Source organism: Pangasianodon hypophthalmus, chromosome 4, assembly GCF_027358585.1.
Source record: "Pangasianodon hypophthalmus isolate fPanHyp1 chromosome 4, fPanHyp1.pri, whole genome shotgun sequence".
NCBI lineage: Eukaryota > Metazoa > Chordata > Actinopteri > Siluriformes > Pangasiidae > Pangasianodon > Pangasianodon hypophthalmus.
Window position 1 is genome coordinate 19,604,841 of NC_069713.1, and position 14,655 is coordinate 19,619,495.

The 14,655-nt window shown below is 38.1% G+C and overlaps 1 protein-coding gene across 1 annotated transcript; it reads right to left on the reverse strand.

Annotated features, from left to right (window-relative positions):
* Nucleotides 1–402: 402 nt before the first annotated feature.
* sepsecs (Sep (O-phosphoserine) tRNA:Sec (selenocysteine) tRNA synthase) lies at nucleotides 403–14,563 on the reverse strand. Its single transcript, XM_026935938.3, has 11 exons — nucleotides 14,056–14,563; nucleotides 12,431–12,585; nucleotides 10,575–10,693; nucleotides 10,327–10,485; nucleotides 9,880–10,033; nucleotides 9,347–9,449; nucleotides 9,128–9,257; nucleotides 8,511–8,602; nucleotides 5,960–6,053; nucleotides 5,014–5,104; nucleotides 403–882 (listed from the first exon to the last, which is right to left on the reverse strand). The coding sequence occupies exons 1-11, from the start codon at nucleotides 14,167–14,169 to the stop codon at nucleotides 636–638; spliced, it is 1,458 nt and encodes a 485-aa protein (XP_026791739.3). The 5' UTR covers nucleotides 14,170–14,563; the 3' UTR covers nucleotides 403–635.
* Between the last annotated feature and the right edge of the window lie 92 nt (nucleotides 14,564–14,655).

The window sequence follows — 14,655 nt, forward strand, 5'->3', positions numbered from 1 at the left end:
GCTTCCATTTGTATTCTAAATGGGTTCTTATCCTTGGCAGTAACACACTGTTTTATATCCAGTGCTACTGATCCACAGCTGAGGGAGCAAGCATTCATTTCACTACTAGCCCCTTCTTATATCCTTCATCTACTGCAGATGTGGATCAGTAATACCAGCTGGGTGTGTGAATATTGCTGGGTACATATCAGTCTAACCAGTAATAGGGTTAATGAATTGCACTGGCATTAGGAGTGGTTTAGTTCCCATTGAGCAAATTCTCACCTTTCTGTGATGCATATCCTGATACATATCATATATCATAGAAAGGTCTTCAAGTATCATAATATGATATTTTTGTCACCCCTAGCAGATATTCTACTTACCATGGTAAATAGTAACCATGCTGACTATTTAAAAGGATTCAATGAAATAGTTTTATTAATAAATGTCTTCAGTCATATTCTAGACTAAATACTTTGGCTTGTTAGAGAAGACCAGCAACTAAAAAATCTCAGCAGATGACACTTTTTAAAGCTACTTTCCACTTTCATTACAAAACAGGAAACCTAATTGGCTCTTTTACTGAGTTTTGTCCAGAGAAGTGCAATACAGACAGATCTCACAAAAAAATCTTTTTAAAGGCAGTATTTGGTTCAGGAAACAGTTTGGTCATCAGGACCTGAAGGCGATGATACTGACTCACACTTTTCTCCCTTTGTGTCTTTCTTAAGAGCCTTGAGGCATTTGTCCAGCCTTTTGATGGAAAGCTCCACGTCTTTTTTGGTGATGCCAATAGCAGAAGCAGCATTAAGGTATGGGCATGGGTAGGCATCCGAATGTGACATGAAGCCATGGAATGTGTGTCCGCTCACAGTTTGTTCAGTGCCCAGTGGCACGACCCTGAAACAATAGAATGGAAACTAATTTAAAAACAATTTTATAATCTATTAAGACACTTTCTCTGCTACTCTTTTCAATGAATGTCAAAATGTGATTCTGAAATCAATCTGCAAAAGGAACAGAGTAGAAGGAATTTTCCTGAAAATGAAAAGCAAATAAATTTACAGCATATTTATTTATTTGCCAGAATTTTTTGAGGATTAAGGACCTTGCTCAAGATACTAACGGCCGCTCTCTGCTAGTCCAAACATATATCTTTTCATCAGTAGCTCAGACCCTTAAGCACTGAGTTAGCATTTGTAATTAAAATGACTACAGCAGTGACCAAGCTGGATAGACATTCTAGTCAAATTGACCTTTTTTGCTCTTATAGCTATTTTAGGACACTTGCAGTACTAGCTACTCTGAAAAGCTGGCTGAAAAAATACAGTATTTCACAGTGCAGTGACCTTCATTTAAAGTTAGGACTCTGATTATCAGCGTTTTAAATTTGGACAGCTCACTGTGTATGGCAGCTCATCAGCTGAAACTAAATCCCAGCAAAACTGAGCTGTTGTACATCCCTGGAGATGCATCCCTATGTCAAGATCTTGCGATCTTCCTGGGCAACTCTCAGATCACACCATCTGACACTGCACACAGCCTTGGGGTAGTTCTGGACAACCAACTATTCTTCTTGTGTCACATTGCTAACCTGACAGTCATACAGGTTTCTCCTTTATAACATCAGGAGGATATGGCATCCCTAGCATCCATCCTACCCTTGCAACTGACGCAGAATAGAGCTGAAAGACTTGTTTTCAACCTGCCCAGGTTCTCCCACACCATGCCGATTCTGTGTTCATTCCACTGACTCCAGCAGCAGCCTGCATCAGATTTAAAAAAACTGACGCTTGTCTACAAATTCAAAAACGCAACAGTGCCTGCCTTTAAGCACTCATCACACCCCACACTGCACCAAATTCCATTCGAGCCTCTAGCATGGCTTGACCCACCATCCCACATGGTATGAGGAAGACATACAACAACTCAGGTGGTGAAATGAACTTCCCCTTGCTGTTGGAAAAGCTGAGTCACTGGCTGTTTTCAAATGAAGACTAAAAAAAACACCTCTCACCAAGAAATTGTATTAACATTTCTATTTAAAAAAACTTTTATCTTGTGTTCCCCTTTCATGCTGTATTGACCTCCCCCAACAGGGTTTTAGCGCGACGGTATTCTTAGTCGCTGACCTCATGAACTAGCATGAAAATGTTTTTGACAGAGGCTACAAACCACTTCTATAAGTCACTCTGGTCAAGGGCGCCTACAATATAAATTTATGACTGAGTCCTTTTCAACGAATTAACTTGAGTGAATGGACTGGTCAAAGTGTGTAAACTGTCACTAATACAGGTTTGCCACAGTGCTTTAAGAAACGGGGAGCTGAAAAGCTCGATCTTATTTAATACGGAATATGAGAGCAGTTATTGCACCATAAAATATAACAGCCTACAGCATTCTAATATGCAGCATGCAGCACCCAGAGGAAGTGGGTGGAGCCATTCCCAATGTGCATATTCATAACATAAATTTTTTGATAAGGCTAAAGTTTTAGGTGCTTCTGTGCATTATACTGATATCTACAGACATTTTTAGGTAAATTTATTAAACAGTTTATTATTCAAAACAGAATAAGATATATGGTCAAGTTCTGTGTGGCTAACACAAGGATGCACACATAATTATAATCAGTGAAACAGAAGTCAAATTCTAGTCTTGCATAATTAGTTGTAAATATTACAGCTTTGAAAATTCACTCAATTAATGACTCTAAATAAACTCTGAGACAATCGTTACTAACACAGCCCCGAACACATTAGTATATCTATTAGAAGTCCACTAAAAGCGTGTTAGACCATGTTTCCATCAGCTCAGTGAAACAGAAAAATCAATAGAAAAGGACTTGACTATGTACGCTGAAACCCATTAGACAACTGGAGAACACTGTGGACATGCAGTTAGAAGTTACTCTGTTTTGCTTTATGCTTTTCAGTAGATCCAAAATATTGACCTGAGTCTCACTTTCAGTGTACATCTGTTGATTTTTATTTTGATTCTAAATTTCTAATTTGGTTTAAAGATGTTTGCATGCAATGTACTATTACCTACAATGAGATTGATTTATTTTACACAGAGCAAAGACACTTACTTAAATTTATTAGATTAGTTGCACTATTAAAAAAAACTCTTGTATAGATAAAAAAGAAAAATAAATCATTTATATGGACAAAGTGGGGCAATTTTTGTCAACATAAAAAGTGCTAATAGAAAACATTAGTGGTGTACAAATTTAAAGACACAGCAGTAATTGCTTGAGTAAGTTATTTATGATAACTTATAAATTATTTATGTATCTCCATCACTGCTGCAGGGAAAGACATAAGAAAGAGAGCTCCGCTTGCAGTTAAGAAACTGGGCAGCAATACTAAACCCCGTCATTAATATTAAACTAACCCTCACATTAATATGCAATTCAGCAGTTTATCCATTCTATATCCACAGGGAACTGAAATTGGTTCTTACTGTGGGAAAATGTAATGTGGAAAAACACCTTTGGAAACTTAACCCTTTAATCTCACAGGATCTACTGACATTGATCACTTACATAACTGCATACCTTTTCCTATAATAATAATAATAATATATAGTACTATGGTATTAGTACTAAATAATAGAGTATGATAAAAAGAAAATAATGAACATTAATAAAAGAAAAAGGAAGTTTAAGGGGTTGATAAATGAAGATGTTGAATCATTAATATTCAGTTCAAGAGCAACACATTTGGGCATAAAAACAAGTGTATCATTAGGATAATATAGGGATATACACCAATCAGCCAAAACATTAAACCCACAGACAGGTGGTTAACATTGATTATCTCATTACAATGGCACCTGTCGAGGGGTGGGATATAATAACAGTCAGTTCTCAAAGTTGATGTGTTGGAAGCAGGAAAAATGGGCAAGCGTAAAAATCTGAGCGATTTTGACAAGGGGCAAATTATGATGGCTGGACGACTGGTTTAGTGCATCTCCAACACAGCAGGTCTTGTCAGGTGTTCCCAGTATGCAGTGGTTAGTACCTACCAAAAGTGGTCCAGAGAAAGACAACCGGTGAACCGGCGACAGGGTCATGGGCGCCCCAGGCTCACTGACGCACGTAGGGAGAGAAGGCTAGCCCATCTGGTCTGATCCCACAGAAGAGCTACTGTAGCACAAATTGCTGAAAAAGTTAATGCTGGCTACACAGTTCACCACAACATGCTACGTATGTGTCTGCGTAGCCTCAGACCAGTCAGAGTGCCCATGCTGACCTCTGTCCACCGCCGAAAGCACCTACAATGGGCACGTGAGCATCAGAACTGGACCATGGAGCAATGAAAGAAGGTGGCCTGGTCTGATGAATCATGTTTTCCTTTACATCATGTGGACGACCAGGTGCGTGTGGATCGCTTACCTGGGGAAGAGATGGCTCCAGGATGCACTATGGGAAGAAGTCAAACCTTGGGTCCTGGCATTCATGTGGACGTTACTTTGACATGTACCACCTACCTAAACATTGTTGCAGACCAAGTACATCCCTTAATGGCAACAGTATTCCCTAATGGCAGTAGCCTTTTTCAGCAGGATAATGCGTCCTGCCATACTGCAAAATTTGTTCAGGAATGGTTTGAGGAACATGACAAAGAGTTCAAGGTGTTGACTTGGCCTCCAAATTCCCCAGATTTCAATCTAATCGAACATCTGTGGAATGTGCTGGACAAACAGGTCTGATCCATGGAGGCCCCACTTCTCAACTTACAGGACTTAAAGGATGTGCTGCTAACGTCTTTGTGCCAGATACCACAGCACACCTTCAGAGGTCTTGTAGAGTCTATGCCTCAACGGGTCAGAGCTGTTTTGCCTACAGAATTAGGCAGATGGTTTTAGTGTTATGGCTGATTGGTGTAGCCTATAATATAGTGCATAATATAGTGTACAGTGTATAATATAAGAATACTCTCTTTGAGATAAAAGTCAGACTACATTGGGCATGAAAATATTCAGCATATTTTTGTCAGGACTGCTGATTAGGCAGAAGCAGCTCACCTGGCTCCCGACACCTGTCTGGTGAAGAGCATAGAGCCCAGCTGGGTAACGGCTTTATCACAGTTAGCCTGAAGAGCATCCAGGGACATAGCTGAGGAGGACAAAGTTACAAAAGCCTTTTAGCACAAAAAAGGATTTATTGTCAGTTCACTAACTTAAATGACATACAATAACTTTCATAGGGAAATAAATGAAGCAGTGTGTGTCAGTGTTTTGCTGCAGACTTGAAATGATGACTGCTCCACATTTTACACTTTTATATAAGGAATTCTCCTAGTGATATCCAACTTCAACTCTTTTTACTTTGGCCTATGAGTCTGCAGTTTTTAGACAGCAACTAAGAAAACGTGAATACCCTTAATTAAAAATAAGCAAGAATAAAATCTTATTAATAAGAATAAAAGTAATGAGCAGGTGATGTTCAGTAATGATTTATCCTTTTATTTTGAGTTAATGCTGTTAATGCTGTGGTGACTTACCGGTCACCACACCTTGGCCTGTCCTGTCATTGTCACATTACATGTTGCGTGTCTGTGTGTACCTGGTCCTTCTTATTTTCTTTGGTTGATTCTGCATTGGAAGGTTTGTGTGTCCATAGTCTTGTCTTTTACTTTATGTTGTGCTTTTAAAGTATTATTTTTGTTTACAGTTTGAATTAAGATGTCCTCACCATACATTACAGCATTTTTGTTCAACAGCAATAACTGACAAACTGATCTGATGGCAACGATTATATTCTATTGACTCCTAAAAAGAGCACTGATCATAAATTTTAAAACAAACTCAGAAAAGACTATGTGAAGGATAGGAGAAATGTCTGACAGCACTGTGTTTATATTTGCCTTGCTTATGTACTATGATGCGATGTATTGGCCTTATCCAGTGAGAGTTTAAGTAATTTATATCAACGTATAATGTAATTTATATCAACGTGTGTGTGTCTCACCCAGTGATATGGGATTATGTGGTGTGTGCAGCAGTCTCTCTCCATGCCTTTCAGCCAGTGTCTTCAGCTCCTGAGCCAGGTGGGTGTACAGCTCCTTCAGGCAGTGCAAAATCACAGTTATAAATAGCCCCACAATGATCAGCCATTTTGCTGCACACACTGTTTACTGCTCATATTGCAATTTTCCATCTGCTGACCTACTCCCTCCATCTGCTTCTCTATTCCTCACTCCTGCTGTCCTCCTCTCTCTCCCTCCCTCTTTTTCTCTTTTCCTGTCTTTCTCTACATGCCTTTATTAGCATCCCATTAGCTCTCCTCATGCTTTAATGGCAGTAGTGTACTATGAATAGCAGTGCTGGTGGTATTACAGTTCAACACTATTACAGAGGACAAAATGAGACTATGCAGCCGCACATGATAATAAGTCCTGTGTGAGCATAGTAAACGAAGGGCTGTTTCTTTTTTTTTCAGGTTTGTTTTTGTCCTGAAGATGCTGCCATTGAAACATCTTTACATGGTGAAATGCACTAATAACAGCATTAGGTTTATAATTCAAAACAACTTTTATTATATTCATAGAGTTTTGAGGTCATAAACAAACCAAATGCTTTAGTTATTTATATTTCACAGCCTTTAAAATGACAGCTGACATTTATATTTTGTTTCATGATAAATAGACCAATAGAAACTGTCCAAATCAAAATGCATTGGCTATAAATTCTGTCTCAAACCTCCTACCTCTAAGGGAGCAATTAAAAAAAAAAATTACGCAAGCAACATTAGCTTTTATTTCATTTTTTTCCATTAAGTCATGTAAGAAAAAGGAAAATAGAAACAAATTTAGCTAGTCAATTGCATGCTTGTTATTTGGAAATACACAATTTTACAGAATGGGTAGAATCTTGATTTTTTTTTCCAGTCTGACTAAGTCCCCAGTCTCTTATGGCTAACATGACATGATTGTAAATATGTTTTTGAGCCAAGCAATGGCATGAGACTTGGAGGAGATCTGTACCATGGTAAATGGTGCAGAGACAAGAATATGCAACGACAAGAATGTCATGTATCACAAAAGTGAAAGCCCCCTAGGATGGAACCTATGTAAAAACACACCACATAGGTGTGGCTCAGTGGTTAAGGCTCTGGGTTACTGATCAGAACGTTGGGGGTTCAAGCCCCAGCAGTGCCAAGCTACCACTGTTGGGCCCTTGGGCAAAGGCCCTTAATCCTCCCTGCTCTAGGGGCACTGTATCATGGCGGACCCTGTGCTCTGACCCTAGCTTTCTAACAAGCTGGGATATACAAGGAAAAGAATTTCACTGTGCTGTAATGTATATGTGACAAATAAAAGGCTGCTTCTTCTGAAAACTATATACATTATACTGTATACTTTCAGGTTGCTGCAGAAAACTTGTGTCTCCACAACTAAATTTGCTCAGTGTCCAGAGTCTGCGTATTACATTTGTCATAAAAATTATATTGGCTTTAGTAACTTAGCAGCCTTAATCACACATTTCAATGGAATTCAATTTTATTTGTATAGCACTTTTATCAATGGACATTGTCACAAAGCATCTTTACAGAAATATATAAATTCCAGATATAAAATTTAAATTTATAAATTTATCCCTAATGAGTAAGCCAGAGGTAACAGTGGCAAGGAAAAACTCCTTGAGACAACATGGAGAAAGGAGTTCTTGAAAGGAACCATACTCAAAATGACACCCATCCTCATCTGGGTGATACAATATAGTGCTATTCTAAATAATTTCTATAACTGCATACTACATAATCAAAATGGGCAATTGTGTTAACAGGAACTTATGAGCTTATGAGCAATTTATGAGTATGAGCATCAGAATCATTCTGAATTCATTATAGTTTTAACTTAGAGTCTACAGCATCGAACTTAAGTTATGAACTGTTCAATGACAGAGATTTGAGTGTAAAATGGTCTTAGCAATTTCAGTCCTAAGGCTATCCAACAAAGAACATCTTTATGGTTTATATATATATATATATACATACATATATATACATACACATATATATATATATATATATATATATATATATATATATATATATATATATATATATATATATAAATTTGTAAATAATTTATACAGTAAAAATTGAATACTGTTCTAGTGAATTTTTTTCTATTAGTTTGTTGGTTTATGATCGTTTTCTCATATCCAGATATAGAAAAATGTACATATATAAATAAAGTATGCTCTGTATCATATGATGTTAATATAATTTTCCTTTGTTCCTTTTTTGAAGCCTGGAGAAGAATTATTGCAGCTATTCCTCTGTGACATGGCCATTTATCCACAAACGCTTCATTACATGCAGGTGGCTGGTGCACTAAAACACTGCACAGCTGTAAACAACTACCACAGCCTTTTTGTTTGGAAAAGCCTCAGCTCCCCCTCAATCAATATTTCCTACTGGCTCTCATTTGTTAATGTTAGCAGGTGCTGCAGAGAAAGGAACATTCCATCATATTGGGCACTGAACGTATCAGTGCGGTGTGTTGGCGGTTTACCTTTCTCTCAGACAGGAGTTTCTTATAGCCGCTGGCTCCGAGGCTGAGTAGAGTGATAAGCACATCCAGAGATGGGGAAGCTGATGCACGACCTGTTGGAGAGTAATAAATCAGGATAAATTCGGGCAAGGGCAAAAAATTGTTAATAATAAAGCTAAAGGTGTGTAATAATTATTTTTCATATTTATAAAATATCTGTGATAACAGTTAGAAACTAATAGAAAAGAATGTCTGTTAAAACTAGTCCAGTAGGAATTGTAAAGGATATGGGATACTCAACATAGTAAAAACTTGTCCTGAACTAAAGGAGTGCACAATCAATATTACAGCATTTGGTATTCACACTGCAGTAGGAGGGTGGGAATGATGCAGGTAAGAAAGGATAGTTTGAGACGAAAAAACATGCAGAGAGAAATAATATCTCAAGTCTAACAACTACGACTTCAGAAGTGGTGCATTGTGCATTTGCAGAAAATCAATTAAATAGCAAATAAACTGAAATGGACTCTTTATAACATTTCATTTTAATGAACTAAAATGTTGATAAAGTGTTCAAATTGAGTGTCATTTACAAAACACATTCACAGAGACAACGGGGAAGTGATTCACACACTAACCAGGGTACATTTTACTGATCTCTTTAATGAAGTCCTCATCAAAGCCTGCAATAATAGCACCTCCAACAGGAACCATGAAATTTTTGTCCAAGCTTTGAACAAAGGCATCAATTCTGCCCACTCGTGCACCCTGTAAATACACTCTGTTAGCTCACAGGTCTGAACAGCTTAACCTAAGCAAGAGAAATTGTTATAGTTAGAGAAGCATGTGCGCTTTACCTGTTGTATGAGGTGCATGCATTTAGACGACTGCACTCCATAGGCATTGTTGACTATATGAGGGATGTTATATTTGGCACACATAACAGCGAGCTCTTCCAACCTGTACAATAAGAGGCATAAAAGTGATCTGCATGTCTATTATGTATTTATCTCAATTCTAGACAGGTTATATCTTAAAACTTTATATATATATATAAAGTTTATATGCCAAATATATATATATATATATATATATATATATATATATATATATATATATATATATATATATATATATATATATATATATATATATATATATATATATTTGGTACCCAAGTGGCACAACAGAAAAGCGTTTGCCATCCTCAGAGGAAGCACGTGATAGCCTTTGCCCTTCCTGGTTTGTAACCTTAAATATAACTGTTTGTAAAACTTTTCATTATGTGTGCCTTTTCATTCCATTCCATTTAAGGTTTTTTCCATTTAATGTCTTCAAGTTGTAAGAAATACTATGTCTGAGACAGGCCGTAATTGGCCAGTTGACCTGCCTGTCAGGGACGCGAGGAGCAAAACAGGAAGTAGTGGAATGAACACAGAGGATATTCTCAGCTCCAAGTTCCTCGATCTTCTTCTCCACAGCCTCCAGGTCTGTCCTCAACTCATCTCCTTCCAGAACATTCTCAATGACCACTGGCTCAAACCCTGCTCATATTTAGACCAGATAATACAGATATTTCATATCTTATTTGACATAAAATAAATATTCTGTTGTATTTACAGGCATTTCTCCACCATAACTGAACAACGCTGACTATGCAGAGAACCTTTTTGTGCACAATATCAATAAAAAAAAATCAATCATAAAGGAGTTTCTAAATATGGCAGGAAGTAGCTAACTCAACTTGTCTATCTGTAAATAAACTATAATTTTGAATGGTTGTCTGATTGGCTTTTCTTTAATGAATTAGTTTACTTTTTTTTAGTCAGTGTCATACCAGCAGTGACCATGGATTTGATACAGGACTTCTGGTCAATGCGAGGCCAAAGAATGTAGCGTGCTGACGGCCTCCTGTGTCGAAGTGTCAGGAAACACAACGTCAAGCTCATTCCAGTTGCCATAGGCACCACAAAGCATGATGACACACTTCTAACACCTGTGTGAAGAAAACAGCTCCATCCAGTAAATCCATTAACATAAGAAAGCAAATTTCTCTATGTGTTCAGGTAATCATGTGACATTCACCGCTGAATCTGAGAACATCCAGCACTACTGAATTGGTGATCTTGTTGAGGAGACTGGAGCCAGCGGCCTTCGGCTGAACAGCAGCGATATCACCGGAGCGGCCGATGCCATGGATCAATCTAAGACAGAGATACTTCCTCTAAGTTTGTAGCGTGAATGGAGCTTTACATTATTCTGCAACATTTTTCTAGTTCTTTTTCTTTTAAAGATGATATTTATATGTTCTCATATAGATATAGAAGAACATGTAGGCAGACACAGCATTCAGTGACACATTCAAATTGTTACACCAACATTTTAATCATTATTCCTGGTTGAGGGTTTTGATCTATGAACTATTTGTAACTAAAGTATCCTTTGTTGTGGAACACAGTAATAGAGTTATAATTTGATGACTATTGCTACTGTCCTGTAAACTACTTGTGTGTATTACAGTAACAGGGTGTACATATTTAAGGCAAGACACTACAGGTAGAAATGCAGATTTTGATCACATCATTTTTCTTTTCAGATTTTTGGATATATATTGTATATCTCACGTCTATAACATATCTTCACTTAAACTGTAATAAAAATACTTTGCAGAACTACGTTTATTTCACTGTTTTTGCCCCTCACGACTACTGCATTATGTGTAAATGAGCGACTTTAGAAAGTTTAACTCCTCCCCACATAGCACTCATCATGTCATTATCCTTGAAAAGCTTGTTTCCTGCTATATACAGCAGGTGATAAGGAAAAAGAAAATATGCTGGCACGGTTCTGTTGTGTGAGAAACATTTTACTGGCATGGTTAGAGTCCACTTGTCCACGTGATGACCTTTTATCCTTCAACACCTTTGTCCACATCCACATGGCATGAATGGTTTGAAGAGTATGAAAACGATGTAAAGCATATGCTATGGCATACGGTGGTGGAGGGAGCTTTTTACCACCATCATGGAAAAAAAAACAACTGAGGGAATTTCTTTTGAAAGAACGGTGTTCATCCCTCTACTACAGTTCCAGAAATGTGTAGAATCTGTGCTAAAGGCTCATTAATGATGGCTCATTTTGGCCCAACACCTTCTTATTAAGACATTTTCTTTATAAACTTTATAAACCACACTTACTAGAGTGGAAACAAATAAATTTCTGAAAATCTTTTTTATTATATCCAGAATAAAAATTATCATTTTCTAGAACAATGATCCAAAGACTAGATTCCTGTTTCACTAAGGAAGCAAATGCATTCATTTTTAATTAGATGAAGCCCCAAAACAAAATGTACTTGTATATACTTGATTGACTACTGGCAATCAAGTGGCAAAGATTATTGTGGTGTATACAGTTTAAAAAAATTACCCTGTTCACTTCTTGTGCCTTGCCTTAAGCTATTTGTGTCAGGTCTTACATTTGCCACATTTGTCTTACAATTTTATTTACTTGCTGATATTTGGCTGCTCTTCTTGAGGTATATGTGCATTTTTACCCTACTGTTACACTTATATTATGGAAGTGGCATAAAAACACAGTTTGTATGACTTTGTACGACAATTAATTGTCAGTCAAAATATAATATTTGTGATGGGTGTATCCAGGTGTGATACATTATTTTTCCCCACTGAGCTCATAAATTATCAATTATATGTTGTTATATAATTCTATTAATTGTTACTCAAGACAGTGGGAAACACACATGGATTGACAGCTCTTGGATTGACACTGAACACATGGCGACTGGTTTGCTACAAACCCCCTGAACTACTAATGCGTTAAATAATATTTCCATTCCTGCCCATTTTACACAAAACTGTGCTTTTGCTCACCAGGCCAACACTTCTAACAATGTAACTCAAACAAATCATGTAAGTTACCTGTAATGTCTTCGGGCCACCAGGTCAGAGGCGACTCTGCCTTCTCTCTCTCCAACTCCACAGTTCCCCAAGAAATTATTACTGTCCATGACTGCGAGCTCATTCAGAAAGAGCTCTATGGTGCTTTCGCTCCATCCCTCCTCTGGACATTTGCCCTGGAAAGACAGGGAAACATCTCATAAATAGCACTTTACCTATTTAGAAGAAAGCGGGTGTTAAGTAATGAGCTACAATCATACTGTAGAGTCGAAGCACTGTAATTACAGTATTCTACAGTGACAGATGAACATGACATTAACTGGGAGGGCTAAAATCTAAATCTATCAATAGCTCAACAATAAACTATTAGGGCTGAGCAATGCTTAATATCATGATGGCTCATCAATGGCATAATAAGAATGATGTGGGGCAAACTATTACACACGCACTCATACGTAAGGGCAGATAGGCAGCTGTATTCATGATTTGTAATTTTTCAGTAATGCTGTACTGGGATCATGACGTGTTTCCTCCAAATTGCAAACATAGCAATCAGAAAAACTCTAACTCTTTTGTTCAAACAAACAAAAAAAGGCTAATTTTATGGTCCTGTCGTTTGTCCTTTTGTGTACTTTGAACACTGATTGGACAATATGTGCTTAGTCTATCTACTTTTAGCTCCTGATCCAAAGGCATTTTGTGAAAAAAGGATGACAGAGTAAATAATCCACCTTGTTCAAGTTTATTACACCCATGACTATTTCACATGTGCTTTCTCAGTCACTGCTCATGATATTTAACTGATGCGTGGAAAAATATCAGACCAAATGGAGATGAAAGCTAGGGTGGGTTTCACTCTGTGTACCCTGTGTTCACTCTGTATACCATTCTGTATATTTTTCAATTCATTCTGTATATATTTTACAGCCACTGGTGGTGCTGTTGTGCTCGGTCCCAAAAAAATTCAAAATAAACCCCTTTAAGACATTTGTTAACAGCAAATAATCTGATTCCAAAAATGAAACCTTATATTTATGTTTTTATCTTTGCAAGTCAGGGGTGGGCTTAGCCCTGCTAGGCCACTTGTACAGATGTCCCAGTGGTCTATGTATAAAACAGTAACAGGACAGGATGAAGGCACAAATGATTCTAATGCTTAAAGCAAAACAGGGTAGCACCAAATACTATGAAACTCTGAAATTCATGTAAATATTTCAAAAGCTTCCATTTTTCACTCAAGTTGTCATCAATAGCCCATTCATTCCATATCCTACACAGGGTTTCAGGGATCCTGGAGCTTATGTCAGGGGACACCCAGGACAGGTGCCAACCCATCACTGGGCAAAGTCACACACTTGAACAAGTTGGAAATGCCAGTCAGTCTACAATACATGTCTTTAGACTGGGGGAGGAAGCTGGAATGCCTGGAGAGAGAGGCTTTGAGAATCAGAGAGAATGGGTAAGCGCCATGCGCACGGGCGGGATTCGAACCCACAACCTTAGAGGTGCGGGTCAAGCGTGCTAACCCCTAAGCCATGATAAGCCACCGCGCCCCACCTTCTATAGCGGTGCCGTCTAACGTCTTTAAATGTGCAGTACTGGATCTCGTGGTTGATGTGTTCAGTACAGGGTTATGAGAAGTGTACCTGCTCTAGCAGAGTCCTGATGAGTTGCTCATGACTGCGCCGAGCCTGCACACCCTGCCGCACATAGGAAGCGGCCACCAGCTTCTCACTCAGGCTGAAGTTTTCCTCATTCATTCCTGCAGCTCTGTAACACACTGACACGCACCTGAACCGCAGCAATCTGCGCCTTTGTGAACCAGTCACTGCTAGATACTGTTGCTGTCTTCTTTAACTAGCTAGCTATTTCTAGCCTGCACTATGGCTGAAATTTCACCCACCTTTAACTGCTAACCTATAACGTGCTTCTGAGCACTAATTTAGCATTTCTACTTACGAAACCCTGGCTAAAAATGTCTCAGAAAATCATTAGTCAGCATGGGTAAATCCTAAGTGCTACTCATTTGCCTATGTAATGCACTAGGTATGGTGTATAACCCATTATTTCACACCCTAGACAGGGCACTTATCTAGGGAATAGTAGCCGGTTTGGGTTCCAGCCCAATACAATCGCTATACACTTCCTGTTTATGCGTCTCTTAGACTCCGCCCACCGACGGATCGTCACTTCACTGTTTCAAAATAAAAGTCCTGTCTACTTCTGTTGTGTTGGATTGTGTTGTT